This window comes from Mastomys coucha, unplaced genomic scaffold (assembly GCF_008632895.1).
Source record: "Mastomys coucha isolate ucsf_1 unplaced genomic scaffold, UCSF_Mcou_1 pScaffold4, whole genome shotgun sequence".
Lineage (NCBI taxonomy): Eukaryota > Metazoa > Chordata > Mammalia > Rodentia > Muridae > Mastomys > Mastomys coucha.
The window spans coordinates 48,480,721-48,498,403 of NW_022196910.1; the positions used below are offsets into that span (position 1 = coordinate 48,480,721).

Consider the following 17,683-nt stretch of genomic DNA (forward strand, 5'->3'; position numbering starts at 1 on the left):
AAAAAAAAAAAAAAAAAGACTGACTAAACTATCCATGTTAAGACCTAGTAAAGAATATGACAAACTGGAACAATTTGCTTAAAATTTTTCCCCATGCTTAAAGAAAAGGTTATATAAAAACCAGCCCAAATATGAGCAAAGTATTTAAACTTGATGCTTGGAATTTACAAGATGTGATATGTCAATTTTAAAAGTTCACTACTTTCTTTGAGTATATTGAATTTGGACCAGAGGTCAGTAAACGTTTTTTGTAGCACCAGATGATAATAAGAAAGTAAATGTTCTACGACTGCAGGCCATGTGTCCCAAAACAATGGCAGCCTTAGGCAACATGAAAATATTGCTGTGTGCCAATAAAACTTAATAAAAACAGGCAATAGACAAGCTTTGGTCTCTTGCCTATAGGCTAGTGCCTAGTATTTGGACTATTAGACAGTATTGCAGCACAGACTTATTTGAACCAATCTGTAGTAATCTATACTGAATTACTATCTTTCCTTTCTGATTAGCTCTGTTCTCATACAACAAACTGTAAGAAGTAAAATTAGCTCATTATTTCTTTGGAAACAGACTTGATGAAGTACTTACTGTGTTCTGGAATTTGTAATGGTGGAGTCTGGGGGACAGAGTTGAGCATTGCTTTACTGGGATGAGTGTTTCTGTGCGGCCAGCGCCCCTGATGTGGCTTCCACCCTGTATCTTCCAGGTGGCAAACCCTGCTCTCAGTTGACGACCTTGTGGAGAAACTGGTGAAGAGACTGGACTCGACCGGCGAGCTGGACAACACATACATCTTCTATACCTCAGACAACGGCTACCATACAGGTGAGGGCAGGTGGGGTGAGCTCTGTTATGCCCTTGCTGTAGGATCTAGCACTTTACAGCTGCACATCCACCAGGTGGAGGCTTCATCCTCAGGATTCCTCAGGTAGAAGGCATTTCCACACAAGAAGCCTGGTTTCCTTATGTGCTGTTTGAGATGCTAGGCTAGCTGGTCTCAGGCAGGAGCAGAGAATCATTTACTGAAGCCATGGGAAAAGTGAGAAGATGGCACATCTGTAGGATAAGTGGAACTTAGGGAATGTGTTGTAGACAGAAAACAGTTCTCCTGCAAACACAGTTTTATCTTGTGATTTTTTGGGAGTGCTTGGCTTTTGAAAACTGTAGTGTGAATGAACTCCATGCCTTTGACTTCCACCCTTCTCACTTGGACCCCTATAGCTACAGACATGTTTTCTGTTTTCTGTGTATACACATTTCCTCCTGAGTTAACCCTAGGCTGGCTTTCACTGGTACAGACTGACACAGCATCTATTATATTATTGTATGGGTATCTTTTAACAGGCAGCATGGAAACTGGTGTGGCTGGGCATGATGCTGTGTGCTGTGTGCTGTTGTGTTACTTACTGAGAAGGCTGAGGCAGGAGGATTGCTTGAGCCCAGGGCTTTGAAGCCAGTCCAGTCAGTGTCGATCCTTCTTTGTGGTCGGGAGAACTGATAAAAGCCACCTTCCCATCTTCCCAGTCAAGTTTTCAGCTTCAGTGTTCTTCCTGGCTTCCTGTTTTTCTGTGGGGGCTGGTAGGGGGCGGAAGGCAGGTGGGATCTGCAGTGCTGACATTTAAACTGAGCCCCTTGTGCATGCTAGACAAGTGCTCTACTGCTGAGTTACGTCCCCAGCCGTGGGTGTTGGATCACGTTCTCGCTTCATCTCTTAACTTGGCCTTAACCTCATTATCCTGCTGCCTTGGCCTCTAGAGTCTTGGGACTATGGAGTACCATGCGGTCCAGCTGTTTCTCTAAAGGTTTTTTTTTTTTTGGTTTTTCAAGACAGGGTTTCTCTGTGTAGCCCTGGCTGTCCTGGAACTCACTCTGTAGACCAGGCTGGCCTCAAACTCAGAAATCCGCCTGCCTCTGCCTCCCAAGTGCTGGGACTAAAGGCGTGCGCCACCACCGCCCAGCTCTCTACAGGTTCTGAAGCAGCTGCCAGGCACTTACGAGTCCACAAATGGTTCTAGGCCCATCTAATTTATCAAGCAGATAGCATCTTGAATTTTGAGTGCCTCTAAGTCTTGGGTGCTCCTGATGACTTGTGAAAAGTGCTTTCCTTTCACTTGTTCTTCTGGCTTGACTCCTTGTCTCATGAGGCCTTGCTTGTTCATTTCCACTGAGTATTTCCTGTAGCCCAGTAATGAGAGCTGAGACCTGACACTGTTGTACCTTCAGGCCAGAAGGCTGCCTCGATGACGCAGAGCTATACCAACCTTCTTAAGTTGTGGCTGGCTCACTGGGGTGCCAGTGTTGATGGGTGGGTCATGGGATCTTGGCCCCTTCCTGTGAACCTGTGATTCCCTTTGCAAGCTATTGCTAAAACTCTTCCTCAGACTGAACTTGTCAACCATTGACACCTCGCTCTGTCCTTCTTATGATCTGTTGGAATTCCTCAGGAGGGTCTTTCCTCTTTTCGTGGCCTTGCACTGCAGTGCTCAGGGGACTGGGTGTCTTCCTCCCTTATTTGGTAGTGTGTGTAGTGACGACATTCACCCAGGTCTGGCCACACACACATAAGTGAGTGTGTATTTGTCTTTTTATTCCTTCCCAGACATTATTTTTTTTCTCAATTTGTCCTGTTTAGAACAGGTTCTTTTTAGTTATTTATCTAGAGAAGGTAAACTCATTTTTTCCTGTCCAGTGTTGAAAAGAAACCTAGGCAAGTGTAAGCTCTCTGTTATAAAACTAGAATTAAGAGGCTAGAGATAGCTCATGGTTAAGGAGAATGCTTCCAGAGGACCTGAGGTTAGTTCCCAGTGTTCATATCAGGTGCCTCAAGGCTGCCTGTAACTCCAGTTCCAGGAGATCCAGCACCTCCTCCTAGGGCATGCACACATGTGCCATACATTAACACACACACACACACACACACACACACACACACAGAGAACACATGAATAAAAATAAATCTTAAAAACCAGTTAAGACAACATTTTAGTGTTTCAATTGTGTCCTGGCTCTGTGTTGACTCTGTGTGAGTCGTATGTGGGCTGTAGGCTGGTCTGTCCTGGCTCTGTTGCTGACTCTGTGTTTTGTTGCAGGGCAGTTCTCTTTGCCAATAGACAAACGGCAGCTGTATGAATTTGATATCAAAGTTCCACTGTTGGTTCGAGGGCCTGGGATCAAACCAAACCAGACAAGCAAGGTAGGTGCCCGACCTCCGCTGATCCTGTGTGTGTAGCATGTGGCTTGAGAACGTGGCTGTCCCTCCTGGAGAGGAAGGCTGGCCATATGCTCCTCTGCCTGTGTGAATCTTGGGAAGAGTGGCCTGTTTGTCCAGCAACTGTCCACTGCCCTCTGAGTTTCCACTGCCACATCATTCATTTCAAGACTTACTTCCAGCACTGGTGCCTCTCATCAGAATCACTCTCTGAAACTATGTGGGTTTTCTTACCAGTTTTCATGTATGTACGTGTGTGTTCTAGGTATGGATGTAGGCAGTTACATGCATGTGTGTATACATACACATGTATATGAATAGATGTAGAGGCTCAAGTAGGAACTCAAGAAGAACAAAGAAGTGGCTGGAGAGATGGCTTAGCAGTTAAGAGCACTGACTGCTCTGCCAGAGGTCCTGAGTTCAAATCCCAGCAACCACATGGTGGCTCACAAACATCTGTAACGAGATCTGACGCCCTCTTCTGGTGTGTCTGAAGACAGCTGCAGTGTACTTACATATAATAAAATAAATAAATCTTTAAAAAAATTAATAAATAAGAGCAGTCAGTGCTCTTAACTGCTGAGCCATCTTTCCAGCCCTACAGTGTACTTATATATAATAAATAAATCTTTATAAAAAAAAGAAGAAGAACAGAGAAAGGGTTCTCTAATTTTCATTGTTTAAGAAAATGTTTTCTCTTTAATATCAGTCATCATCTTTCATCCTATTGGTTCACAAATGCGTATTGATTCATGAGAAACAGGTTGCTGGGGCCTCTCCAGGAAGCAGATCTCTCCACCAAAGACTTTCCTTCCTTTCTTCTACCTGGTGGTGCTTGTTTATATAACCCTTAAGCAGAGTAGCTTGTGAATCTTATCATTTCCTGAACTTGTAGAATCTTATTTCCCAAGTTCCTGAGTCTACACATCAAGAGCATGTAGTATCTAGGGATTTCCCCTTCCTTATAAAAGCGTTTCTGCTCTGTTCCCCTTCTGCCTCCTAATGTGCGGCATTTTCTGTTGCTCACGTTGGTTCAGAATCTTTCCCAGCCTGTCTTGTCGGAGCAGTTTGTTCATAGAGGTGCTGGCCACCTTAATCAGAAACACTTTTCCCTAGTGGTCAGGAGATGACAGTAGGCAACCCCAGCTATGTCTTCTCTCTTCTTGATTCTACATCATCACCTAAGCTCTGAGACCAGAGAAAAGGAACAAACACATAATTGGATTTAAAAACTTCAAGATGACCCAGACATCCGGGTAGTGGGTACTCTGGTGCTCCTCATGTCTCACCTTTCCCTACTTCCTGTTACAGCACTCTTGGTGCTTTACTGTTAAACTGTCCCCTCAAAGCTGTCATATGTGTTACATTTGCTCCTAAGACCCATGTTCCACTATAAGTCTTGGCACTTTCTGAACAGGCCAATCCTTTTAAAGCAGGTGGACTGGGAGGTCAGCAGATCTTAAGTGTGCTTTACTGAGGTTGGCTTTTGATCTGAGTGTGAAGTCCATGTTAGCAGGCAGTGCACTTCTGAGAAGCATGGAGTCTGGGACTGCATGTTCTGTCAGAAGAAACTGAATGGAAGCGGCATGACTGTCCATCAGCTGCGGGAGGACAAAGCATTCTCCTTCTCAGAGCTCCCTCATGCCAAGTACACGATAAAATGGAGACCTCACCTCTTCCTAAGTAGCTGACATGGGCTCTAGTTCATCAGAGCTATTCCACAGCGGCAGGTGATGGTCTAACGGTTGTGAATAACTCACCCAACCTCCAGAACCCACGAGGTCATGTCCTATGATCCCCGTGCTATCCAGGAAGAGTCTGCGGGATCAAGAGAATAGGTTTGTCTAAACTCACATAACTAAATAGCAGCAGAGCTCTGTTTTGGAATTCAGACATTCTAGCTGAGTCCACCCTCCCTGCCAGTGGTGCCCATCTGGTACCTTATGTTGGCATGGCACACCTGGAGTCCTGGGCCTGGCACGGAGTAGCCAGGGAAGATTAATTCATAGTTCTTGTGTCAGAGAAGGCAGGGGAGCTTGGCTACAGCAGGGAAGGGCTCTGGGCTTTGGAGCACAGACAGTGACATTGAGAAGGATGGAGTCACTAGGTCTGGGGGTCCAGCACTCAGCAGAGCAATGCGAAGGAAAGGTGTGAAAACCAGCAAGCATGGCGCGGAAGGCAGCATCTACGCTGACCACTCTCCCCTTCTGAGTGGACGCCTCTCTTCTCCTGGCCTTGATAGGACTAGCCGCTTCTGACTGAAATGCTCACCACAGCCTGCTTGTCCTTAAAGGCTCTGACTTAGGGTTCCCATAAAATGTGTCTTCACACTCTCTGCACGTGTGATCCATCCTTTCTTGCTCTCGGCTGGCTTCCCATCCTGTTGAGTCCCCTAAGAGGGGGGCGCTTTAAACATGTGCCAGCTCACCCTCCACCTACATTGGTAAAATGGACTTCGCAGTAAGTAGTCAGGACTGACAAGAGCTGTGTCTGTTCTGCCACACTTCCTGGGTTCATAGATGTAGTAGACAGGTATATATTAGAACCAATCCCCAACATATCAGGTCCTACTTATCATATATTTACATTATGATTGATAACATCAGCAAAATCACAGTTATGAAGTAGCAACAAAATAATTTTATGGTTGTGGGTCACCACAACTTGACGAACCGTATTAAAAGACCACAGCGTAGGGAAGGTTGAGAGCCACTGCCCTAGAACTATAGTTAGAAGTACTTGTAAGCCACTCAATATGAGTGCTGGGAACTGAACTCAGGTTCACTGGAAGATCAGCCAGTGTTCTTAGCCATTGAGCCATCTCTCCAGCCACCTTCATCTCTCCTTGAGTGTAACTTGTGATACCCCAGCTTCTTCCTAGATAACGAAGCTAAGGGCAGATCACCCACAGCAGCCCAACCTTTGCTAGTGCTAGACTCTCTCAAGTGCTTATAGTTCTTTTGGCAAATAGACCGTTGGCACCTTCTGGAGTGCTGTGTGCCATGCTTTAGGCAGCCCTCCTTCGTTGGTTAACATCAGAGCTTTTGTGTCTGGAGGCCTAGTGTGTTCTGAGAGGACTCACCTTGTTTGCACAGCTAATTGGAAGCCTGTGTGAGACCAAGGTAGATAATTCTCACTTGACTTTTCTGCTCATAATCTGTAACCACATAGGTCTCCAGTCTCCTTACATAGTATGTGTAGATTTTTGAAGCCATCTACTTCATAGGCAAAATTCCTGCCCTGTTTAAAGACCCTTGTGTGTATATGGAAAGAAAGTATCCTGAGGACATATGTTGTGTGTTTGTAGTTCTTAAGCCAAATCTTAGTAAATTGATTTGTACCGGAATTGCCAGGCTTTGCCCATGAGCAAAAGGTCATTAGACAGCGTCTCCCACCCTGCAGCCCTGGTGTTTGAAAGGAGTTTTGGTGAGACTAATAATCACTGTTTTCATCCTGGGTTTTTATTGCTTTAGCACGTGCAGTTTATCTTGTACCCTGCTTTGACTCCCAGTGCCTATGGCACAGGCTCCTCCGCTCACCTCCTGGACTCCGGGGCTCATGTTTCTCCTATGGTGATCTCTTCCTTAGTCACATCCAGACTTACCAACTGTGAGCCAAGCTGCTCAGTTCCCCCGGGGGTCTTGAAAGAAGGAAACCGACCCGTGTCTGTGGGTCTGGGTAACCTCTGGAGACAGCTCCGGTGCACTTTCCAGTGACATATGGATTGCTGCTCCCTGAATTGTCTCCATGGAATGGTAACCCACGACAGCTGCTGAGAGGCGCTAATAGATTCAGAGCCAGGTTGTATATCACTGGCTCTCCCAACCACCAGGAAACCAGAGCCCCGACCGACAGTGCTCTGCTCCTGCTTGTCATACAGGCCCTTCCAATTTGGTTTTAAAATCAGTTACTTGATTTTTTATTTTCAGTCTCCCTGTTTGGCTGCCTAAAATAGCTGTCTTCTCCATAGTTTCAAAGACATACTTTGTGTGTAACACACAGGCCAGAGGACAGCCTTAGGTAATGTTCCTTGGGAGCTATTCACTGAGTTCTTTGGGTCTTTTTGTTTGGTTTGGGGGGGGAAGGGGGTTGAGACAGGGTCTCACTATGTCTGCCTGGCTGTCCTGCCTTGGCTGTCCTGGAACTCACAATGTAGGCTAGGCTGGTGTCTGTCCCCCAGAGAGCCCTCCTGCCTTTGCCTCCCAAGTGCTGGGATAAAAGGCCTGAGCCATCATGCCTGGCCTCTCAGCTTGGTTTTTGAGACAAGGGCTCTCTGGCCTGGAGCTCACCCTATAGGCTAAACTGACACATTGAGGACCTGAGTTTGTTCCTCAGAATCCCCCTGAAAAAAAGCCTGTGATCCTAGCACAAGGGAGCCAGAGCCAGAGGTCCTCTGAGGCTGGCCAGCCACCCTTGGCTATCAGTAAGCCAGGCCCATGAGAGGCTCTGTTAAGCACGTGCAGTTTATCTTGTACCCTGTTTTGACTCCCAGTGCCTATGGCACAGGCTCCTCCGCTCACCTCCTGGACTCCAGGGCTCATGTTTCTCCTATGGTGATCTCTTCCTTAGTCACATCCAGACTTACCAACTGTGAGCCAAGCTGCTCAGTTCCCCCGGGGGTCTTGAAAGAAGGTCTTCTGGCTTACACACACACACACACACACACACACACACACACACACACAATTTAAAGGGTTTTTTTGTTGTTGTTGTTTTCACATTAAAACTGAAGTAGCACCACTGTATGGAAATGGAACTATGCTGGTTTGGGTCCTTAGAAGTATTGAACACAGAAGGAGAACCATCTTCTAAACCAGGAGGATAAGTTGAGGTGAAAATGTAAGACTTTTGTTTCTGGTTTCTAGAATATTTGTTTTAATATAGATATATAGATATAGATTTTTTTATTGTGTGTGTGTGTGTGTGTGTGTGTGCGCACACGCATGTGTCATGGTGCACATGTCAGGGGACAACTTGTATGGAGAGGGTTGATTCTCCTTCCAGCATATGGGACCCAGGATTGAATTTAGGTCATCAAGCTTAGAGAGCTTTACCCTCTGGACCATCACACAGGCCCTAGAGTGTTTTCATTAAAGCAGGGTTTTGTGCTATTTAATGAAATTTATTAACCACTTAGAGTAAGTTTCTGCAGCCTTCACAGCCAGACCAGGCAGATGGAACACACCTGTAATCCCAGCATTGAAAAGGCAGAAGCAGGAGGGTCACGAGTTTGAGACTAGCCTGGGCTACATGACATACCCTGTTTAAAATAAATTAGGGACAGAGTAGTAGTATGTACTTTGAAGACTATAACATGAGCTCATCTTCCTTGGTTTGTTTGTGGGTGGGAGACAGCCTGGTCTACATACTGAGTTCCAAAACAGCCAGGGCTACATAGAGAAGACCCTGTTGAGGGAGGAGGGAGAGAGGGGAGAAAGAGAGAGAATATGTTAGTGGGCAGAGCATTGGCTTAGCAGTGAGAACACAGAGGACCATCAGGGTTGAGTTCCCAGCACTCACACGGTGGCTCACAACCATCTGTAACTGCAGCTCCAGGGGATCCTGATATGTTCTTCTGATTCTGTGGGCACTGCACACCTGTGGTGCATTTACACATATGCAGACATGTTTACACTTAAAAATACATAAACTGGGCTGGAGAGATGGCTCAGTGGTTAAGAGCACTGGCTGCTCTTCCAGAGGACCTGAGTTCAATTCCCAGCAACCACATGGTGGTTCACAACCATCAGTCGTGGGGTGCCTCTTCTGGTGTGTCTGAAGACAGAGACGGTGTACCTATATACATAAAACAAATAAATCTTTTAAAAATACATAAACCATCTCTCTTCTCCTCTCTGCACACAACCCCTTCCTCTCCTCCCTCCTTACTCCCCCATACCCCTTTCCCCTTTCCCTTGCCTATCCTCCATACTTGGGGGCCAGTGAACTCACCAACCCCAGAGCAGCTTCCCAATAAACCTGCCTTTAATATATATAAACATTTTTTTTAAAAAACATTAAGGAATGCATGTAAGACCAAATTTAATGAGCAAATGTGAATGTAAAGTAGAACAGTTGACACTCAGGAGGAGTCAACAGTGCTCCTGTGTTCACAGTGAGAAAATTACAGAAAACTGGGCAGTGGTGGCACACTTGGGAGGCAGAGGCAGGCAGATTTCTGAGTTCGAGATCAGCCTGGTCTACAGAGTGAGTTCCACGACAGCCAGGGCTACACAGAGAAACCCTGTCTCGAAAAACCAAAAAAGTGTGTGTGTGTGTGTGTGTGTGTGTGTGTGTGTGTGTGTGTGTGTGTGTGTGTGTGTGTGTGTGTGTGTGTGTGTGTGAGAGAGAGAGAGAGAGAGAGAGAGAGAGAGAGAGAGAGAGAGAACATTACAGAAGCTTCTCACATGGTCCGATAGTAACCACATGGGCATGGGAAGTACAGGACTTCCCACAGCATTAGTGTGCCCTGATAAGTCCGTGTCCTGAGCTGTGGAGTGTCTGGCCTGGGTGGGAGAGCAGGTTATCCGGAGGTGATGGCGCCTAGCTTCTGGTGGGTTGCTTAGAGTTTATTGGGTGAGAAAGGAGCATGAGACCAGCCGGGACTCAGGTGGTTTGCTTCACTCACACAGATGCTGGTCTCCAATATTGACTTGGGTCCCACCATCCTGGACCTTGCTGGCTATGACCTGAACAAGACTCAGATGGATGGGATGTCCTTGCTGCCCATTCTGGTGAGTACAAAGCCACAGCCAACCTAGTGCCCAACTCCAAAGTTAATTCCAGGTGGATAGAGACAAGCTACTAAATCTGAGAGGCTTTGTGGTGGGAAGCAGTTCTCTGAATCTGAGAGGCTTTGTGGTGGGAAGCAGTTCTCTGAAGGAAAAGTCTGACTGGACCGAGTGTCACCTTCAGCCTGTGTTGTATATTCTCTTCCCTCTCCTTCCCAGGAAAAAAAGCTCATTTTGAGAGAGTAGAGGTTGCCATCCCAATAGAGTAGCCAGGGAGAGAGCAGTGGGTAACCTGCACGACTCAGGAATGGCCCGGTCACTGTGAAAGGATTACTTAGTCAGTCAAGTAAAGAAAGCCTGTGCTGCCTGCAGAGGGGTGAGGACTAAGACTGAAAGCCAGGGGTGCCGACGTCTGAGGGACAGAGACTGCTGGCACACTGTCCATGGAGGGACAGGCTAAATAGCTACAGGCAGAGCACTTGCATAGCACGCACAGGCCTTGGGCTCAGTGTGCAGTCCCAGAGAGGGGAGGGGGAAGGGGAGAAGAAGGAAGGAGGAAAAAGATTGAGAGTACTCACACTGATGCTTCTCCTGTCATCCCCATGGACACCTTCTTGTTGGTAGTTAGGGATGTTACCTTAAACAGTTTGGGTCTTGCCTTGAAGCTTAACAGGCGCGCACGTGAACACACACACACATACAGAGCAGGTGGGAGCATGCAAACAGGCGTAATACTGGACTAGATCTCTCTAGGCATTTTTTAATATTCAATATTGTTTCCAAGATGGACCCATATTGTTCTGGGCTACCTGATACTCCATTACCTAAATGCACCGTGACCTGGTTGCCTGTCTCTTCCCAGGAATGTGTTTGGTGGTCTAGCTCTGTCATGTTAGCACTGCTGCCTTCATAAACATGCCCCTTCCTCGCTCATCACAATGAGAATTCCATTTGTTCTGCATAAACTGTCAGTTTAGTACATGCCAGCTGAGTGAGTGAAGAACAGTATTTGGTCTCCATTTTGTATTTACTTGTTAGTAAAGTGACCCACTCTTTTATCAGCTTTGTTCGTGTGCCACACAGGGCTCAAGAGCGGACAGTTCAGTCGTTTCTGGTGTTTTGGAGTTATCTAGCAATCACAATCTCATTCCAGAGCATCCCATGATCCTATATCTTTGGTCACCCCTCCACTGCTCCCTCCCCCAGCCCTCAGGCAGCCTATAACCTGTTTACCTCTGTGGAGTTGTCTACCCTAGACGTACAAATGGAGCCATGCAGCCCATGCCCCTGCTCTCTGGAAGCACCACGTGGTCGTCTGTACATGTGCTTCACTGTACTGCAGAGTCCCACTTCCCCACTTCCAGGAGACATGGCACTTCGTCTGTCCATCACATACATGAGTAGTTTCTTGCTACTTTGGGGTTATTTTGATTAACCCTCTGTGAGCATTTATGAGTCTTGGGCATGTTTGCAGTTCTCTATGTGCCCAGTATTCTGGGTCCCTTGGTAGCTTTAGCTAACTTTTCAAGGAATCACCAGACTGTTTACCATGTCATGCATTTCCTTCAGCCTCACTTGATTATTTTATCACAGCGGGGTGCAGGGGCATCCCCTGTGGTCCTCATTTGCCGTTCTGTATTCACAGTGGGCTCCTGGCCTATGCCTACTGGTGTACATCTATTCAGAGCCTTGGCCATTCCTTTTCATGGTCATCGTTCTTTGTGTATACATGGTGTACTTAAACATATGTAGGTGTGGACGTGTATGCTGAGATCAGAGACAATCCTCAGGTGCTGGGCACCACCTACCCCCCTGTTTGAGATAGCCTTTGTGCCCCTGTGGAACCCAGCCCATGAGCTTTTGGAGGGTCACTTGTCTCCAGCTCTCATATTCCTATAGGGAATGCTGGGATTATAGATACCTATGCTATTATGTAGGCTCTGGGAATCTGAACATAAATTGTCAGGCCTGTATGGTAAGTGCTTGTCCCACAGACACCCCCCAACCCCAGCCTCTATTTCTTATTTATAAAATGAGTCTACATCTAATGTTGGAGATCTCAACTTTCTTCTACAGAATTTACAGTTCTGTCTTATGTGCTACTACTCTGTATATCTAGGATAATTTATTTCCCTGCAGTTTTCGTTGGTCAAGAATTGGGTTTTCTCTATACTCAGGTTTCTCTTCTGACCCACAGGCCTTTCCTTGTGTGGCTTTGCCTTCTGGATGAATAACTGAGGCTTTATATGAGGGTCTACCACTCCCCCTTATTCTTTCAGGGACCCTAAGTACCTTCCATCCATATGACCCTTAGACTCAGCTTCTGGGTTACCTATATAAATTGCTGGATTTGAGGCTGGAAATGCATCAGAGCCCTATAGATCAGTTAGGGAAATGGTTGTCTTCTAACCTCATGAGTCAATTCTAGGGTAAAAGTCACTATGATGTATACAAGGAACCTCTGCACACTTGTGAAAGTACAACCTGATGCTTTGTCTCCTTGTCATGCTCTGTTTGAGGTTGCTATTATAATGGACTTGCACAGTAGGACAGTTGGACAGTCACATGTGGCTTTAAGTGAACTGAAACACAGTGAAGAGTCATCAGTTGCTGGATTGCATTAGCCTTGTCCTGTGGGCCTTGTCCTGTGGGCCAGCTCACAGACTGCAGCCTCAGGACCAGATCTAACCCAGCCCTGGCTTCAAGGGTGAAGTTGGAGTCCTACTCATTCATTTATCCCAGGGCTACTGAGCTGAGTAGATGTCACGGATCATGTATGTACAGAACATAAATGTACATGTAAAGTCTTCCCCTTTCTTGACATTTGAGGCCTTGTACAGACTAGCACCTATCCCCACTACATGTTCTCAGACTGACACCATGGATACCTGTGGGCTTGCTAAGACCTAGTGAATCAGAGCTGATTTAGCAGCACACTTAGAGACCCAGCCTGTAAGCAGTACTGCTCAGCTTCCTGTGCAGTATGTAAGAGTGTGCATCAGTCACTAGCACCAGACAGGCTCAAGACGGCTGATGTCAAGCATGAACCACCCAGCTGCTGAGGAAGATGTCAGACTGACGGAAGGGTTCCTTCCAATCTGGCCTCCTTCATTCAGCCTTTCTCTGTCCTTGGCTGATGTCTGAAGGGGCCTTGCCCTTCCTTACAACCATCCTCTCTCTGCCCATTTCCTGCTCTGTTGTTCTGTCTTGGTGCTGCAGACATGTCCCTGGCCTGAGTTGCCTGCTGCTCAGGGCTCCTGAAGTTTAGGCCCTGGCTCTCCACCCCAGTCTGTTCCTGCTTTCTCCTCTTACATGCCGTGGTTTACAACCCACCTGGACACATATTCTCTACTATCCTGAATCGTCTGCTTTAACCCTAAGCTTGCTCCAGTCCTAGAGGCCTTCCTTTAGCCAGAGTGTGTGCGCCTCCTGTCTCAGATGTTTGTGTTCCCAGTGCTGCCTCCTTTCTCCACACAGCTAATATGTGCACAGAGTAAACGTCGTCATGTATGGGTTGTACATTCATCTTAAGGCTTGCACCCCCACGCCCCAGCACCACCTCTCTCTTTCTCTCTCTCTCCTGCTGTCCAGGGCACACAGAGCCTCTGCCAAGCCAGGCATCCTGCACACTCCCACCTTGCCCTGGAGCCACCTTGCACGGCCTTGGATTCTTGTCTAGCTTTTATCCCTCTCACTTCACATACCGCCCTTAAAGGAACAGTAAAGCATTCCCAGCACTTGACTTTAAGCACCGGAAACGTCAGTAGTGGCAGCTTTCATCCACATCCAGTCTTACCACTCCCTTTGTTACAGAGTGAACTAAGGCCCTCAGGCAGCACGTTGAGAACTGGTGGTCACTTATCAGTCTGTGCCTCACAGGACCCACATCTGCTCTTCTTTCTAGAAAGGAGACAGAAACTTAACCTGGAGGTCAGACGTCCTAGTGGAATATCAAGGAGAAGGCCGGAATGTCACCGACCCAACCTGCCCTTCTTTGAGTCCAGGAGTGTCTGTGAGTAGCTTGTCCTTGGTCACAGCTTTCTTACCACATGGCAGGTGCTGTTTAGACAGCTCAGTCACCTGAGGGACCTGAGTGAGTGACTCTGCTGACACCAGGCTCTCCCACTTACGTAGACATGCCCACACCCACCGGCTTCTTCCCTTACCCACTCTCCACCCCCCTGTGACTGCATTATTAGGCAGACCACACAGGTGGAACGACCATGTTGGCCTGGCTTTGGGGAATGGAACGTTGGTTCTCCTGAGTAGAGGACCCAGCCCAGTGTAGTGCACATACATCTAATCTCTCAGAAAGCAGGGGCAAATGACTTCTGAGTTCCAGACCAGCAGGGAATTACATCATCAGGCTTTTTCCTTTTGTTTAAACCCTGTGTGTTTAAAGGACACAGCACAACCACCTGTGGACTAGCCAATCCCATGGAAGACATGGAGTCTGATCCTTTGTAGTGCTGAGAACACGGGGCTCTGCTTTGCTTCCCACCCCAGGATGACAGTTCAAATAGCCTTCAGAGTGTGTTTTCTTCCTGGTGTCTGGCTTCAGCCAGCCCATACCTATGCTGCCACCTGAGATGCTGATGCTGTGTCAGAACAATCCTCACTTAACTTGTAAACTGTCTCTCCAGCAATGTTTCCCGGACTGTGTGTGTGAGGACGCGTACAACAATACATATGCCTGTGTGCGGACACTGTCGCCCGTGTGGAACCTCCAGTACTGTGAGTTCGACGACCAGGAGGTAAGGAACCTGTGCCTGGACACCCCTCCCCTATACCTCACATATTGTTTAGACTTAGTGGTATAAGATGATGCCAGAGCTCTACCAGGCAAGGTGTGTTTCTTCTCTGCACTCCCCCAGGTTTCCTGAGGCTCACAAGGTGGCAGGTCAGGCTCATATGAGCAGCTTCATTCTGAATTTTCTCAGTGGAGTCTTTTCTATTCACCATCTCCACACAGTTGGCTTTTTCAGAATGACACTTGGCCTGATAATAGGGCTAAAAATGAGGTGCTTCAGCATGTACAGAGAGGAGCTGGCACTTCCCAGCAGTCTGACCAGCCTCTGACTTACCCAGGAGAGCCATCCTTGAGCGAAGGCGGGGCTTGAGCTTCACATAAGCGTGGGTCATCTGAAGGCTTCTGTGGACACCGGGGTGCAGTCTTTGCAGGTGCTCCTGTCCTGTCTGCCACCATCTTCTCATATGAAGCAGATGCTCACCTTATTCTTCAGAATGGACCCGTCCTTCCTTGCAGCTCAGAAGAGCATCACTCCAGCTGAGCTGTCCTGCCCATGTGTATCCATTTGATAATGTGTGTGTTAGTCTGAGGGCCGAGGTTTAAAGCCCTTAGAGTCACCCTTTACCTCAATGTCCTAGCCTTCTGTTTGGAGAACAGCATGCTGTAGAAAGTGCTGAGGCCCAGCAGTCTGCTGTATAAACAAGGGTACTACAGCCTTCCACCCACACAAACCATCCCAGACTACTTCTTAAAATAGGGGATGACAAGACAGGCAGTGGTAGCCCCTTTAATCCCAGCACTTGGGAGGCAGAGGCAGGCAGATTTCTGAATTCAAGGCCAGCCTGGTCTACAGAGTGGTTTCCAGGACAGCCAGGACTACACAGAGAAACCCTAACCCCGCCCCCCAAAAAAAGAAAAAAGAAAAAAAATAGGGGATGACTCATGTACCACAAGTCAGGATGCTTCTCACTCCACCGTGTTGCTTAAGTCTGAGGATTCTGAGGGAAAGTATGGCCTCCAGCTCTCGCTCCTCTCACGGAGCAGCTGCAGTACTGTCTTGTTGCTAAGGCCAGGCCATCGAGGGCTCACCTTGTGCTCACCCTCAGGACAGTGATTCTCCTCTTTCCTAATGCTGCAGGTCTTTAATATAGTTCCTTGTGGTATGGTGACCCCCAACCATGAATTATTTCATTGCTACTTCATGACTATAATTTTGCTGTTGTTAGGAATTGTAACATCTATGTTTTCCAGTTGTGAACTGCCACTCTAAAGGGTCATGAGCTACTTTCCTGAAGATGTGAGGTAGACAGGTAGCTGCAGCCCAGCATGGGACTGTATGTCTAACACAGGTGTACCCGACACAAACTACATGCCATCGTGTGTGGATCTTGTAGCCTTAGACCACATGGTGGACGACAGGCCTTGATTTTTTCATCTACCTCCGTTTCCATTTAGAAATAATTGCCACAGGAGTATTTTCTCAATATAACCTTCGCTCTCTTCTTCTCTCTAGGTATTTGTCGAAGTCTATAATATAACTGCAGATCCAGACCAGATCACCAACATTGCCAAGAGTATAGACCCCGAGCTTTTGGGAAAGATGAACTATCGGCTGATGATGCTCCAGTCCTGTTCTGGGCCAACCTGTCGCACTCCAGGGGTCTTTGACCCTGGGTAAGTGTCTTTCTTCAGTGACTCTGCCATGGTCTTGAGAGGCCAGGCTCTGCTGGAAGACAAAGGGAAGCTGGGGGCTCCTTTCTGCTTTGAGCTGTGTTTGTTCTTTTGCTTTATTGAGAGAATGCTGCATTCCTTCTGTGTCAGCATGTTTTGTTGGGAAAATAAACTGTTTGGGATTTGGCTCTGTACCTTCAGTGGCTGCAAGCTCAGCCCTGCTTTACTGTCCCAGGGTCCTGCTTGGTTGCACTGGAATAGCTCCCAGCCCTGGTCTGAGAGCATAGTGCTTTATTGCTCAGAGTATTTAGGAAAACAGGTGTCAAATGTAACTGACATGGCTCACCTGTGTTACTCAGGTGTTACTCATGGCTCAGCCTGCCTCACTCTGGATCTGCTCACGGTGCTGTGTCTGCATAACATTGCCTGCCACTTCCCAGGAGTTCAGGCTGTGAACGAATAGAGTAATGGCTCATGGGCTGTTGCAAAATCCAACACAGCCAGGAACACACTGGTCATACAACACTCACCTCCAGGCCCATGGGATCCCTCAGTTGAGGCCCCAGCTGGAAATTTGTTTTGAGACAGGTCTCTCTGTCCTGGCATTTGGTACGTAGACTGACTCTTTCTCCCAAGTGCTGAGTGATTAAAGATATTAGCCACCATGCCTCACTAAAATGGACAATGTTTAAATAGCTAGGCCACTGTATAAAAAGACAATGCATGCCAATCTGTCTCACTTAAACCAAATAATGTTTGAGTGGAGTGAGTGTTGCAAGCCTGGTCCATCACGTTCTTTATCCAGCCTTCACCTTCCCTAATATCTACACAGACAGCAACTCACAGTGTTTATCAAAACAAATGGACTTAATGCTTTTAGTCGTGTATTCTAGGCTGGCTCTGGGAATTGAAAGCTGTAACTAAACCCTTGAAAGAAGAGTGGAGAAATCCCTGGGAATATGACATGTGGTCAGCAATCCCTGCTGGCTTAGCTGCTGGAGCACTGACTGCCACATGGTATGGCCAGCCAGAGCAGGGTGGCTTCAGGTGCTGTCTTGTTTCTCCTGGGCTCCTGGATCAGTCATCAGCTTTCCAGAGCCCCAGCACATGCATGTCAACATCGTTAACCAGACATATGATTTGACCTGGGGTTCACTGGTCATGTTTCTCCAGCATTTTGTTTAGGTTCATCCCTGGTGTTCAGTTATGAGATGCTGGTTATGTGTGTTCTCGTTAGCCTGAGTACGGAAACACCAACTGATTTGTTTTTAATTTATCATCCCAGGTTATTCTTTTCTGCCAAACATTTGGCCTTCCAGGATG

At 47.3% G+C, this 17,683-nt stretch overlaps 1 protein-coding gene across 2 annotated transcripts in view; it reads left to right on the top strand.

The window, feature by feature from the left end:
* Gns (glucosamine (N-acetyl)-6-sulfatase) overlaps positions 1–17,683 on the top strand; it is a 42,525-nt gene that overhangs the window by 21,569 nt on the left and 3,273 nt on the right. For both annotated transcript variants that reach the window (XM_031349162.1, XM_031349163.1), the window contains exons 8-13: positions 707–825; positions 3,090–3,193; positions 9,841–9,942; positions 13,844–13,951; positions 14,583–14,693; positions 16,203–16,363. In XM_031349162.1, the coding sequence (XP_031205022.1) occupies positions 707–825; positions 3,090–3,193; positions 9,841–9,942; positions 13,844–13,951; positions 14,583–14,693; positions 16,203–16,363 (705 nt within the window). The remainder of the gene's footprint in view (positions 1–706; positions 826–3,089; positions 3,194–9,840; positions 9,943–13,843; positions 13,952–14,582; positions 14,694–16,202; positions 16,364–17,683) is intronic.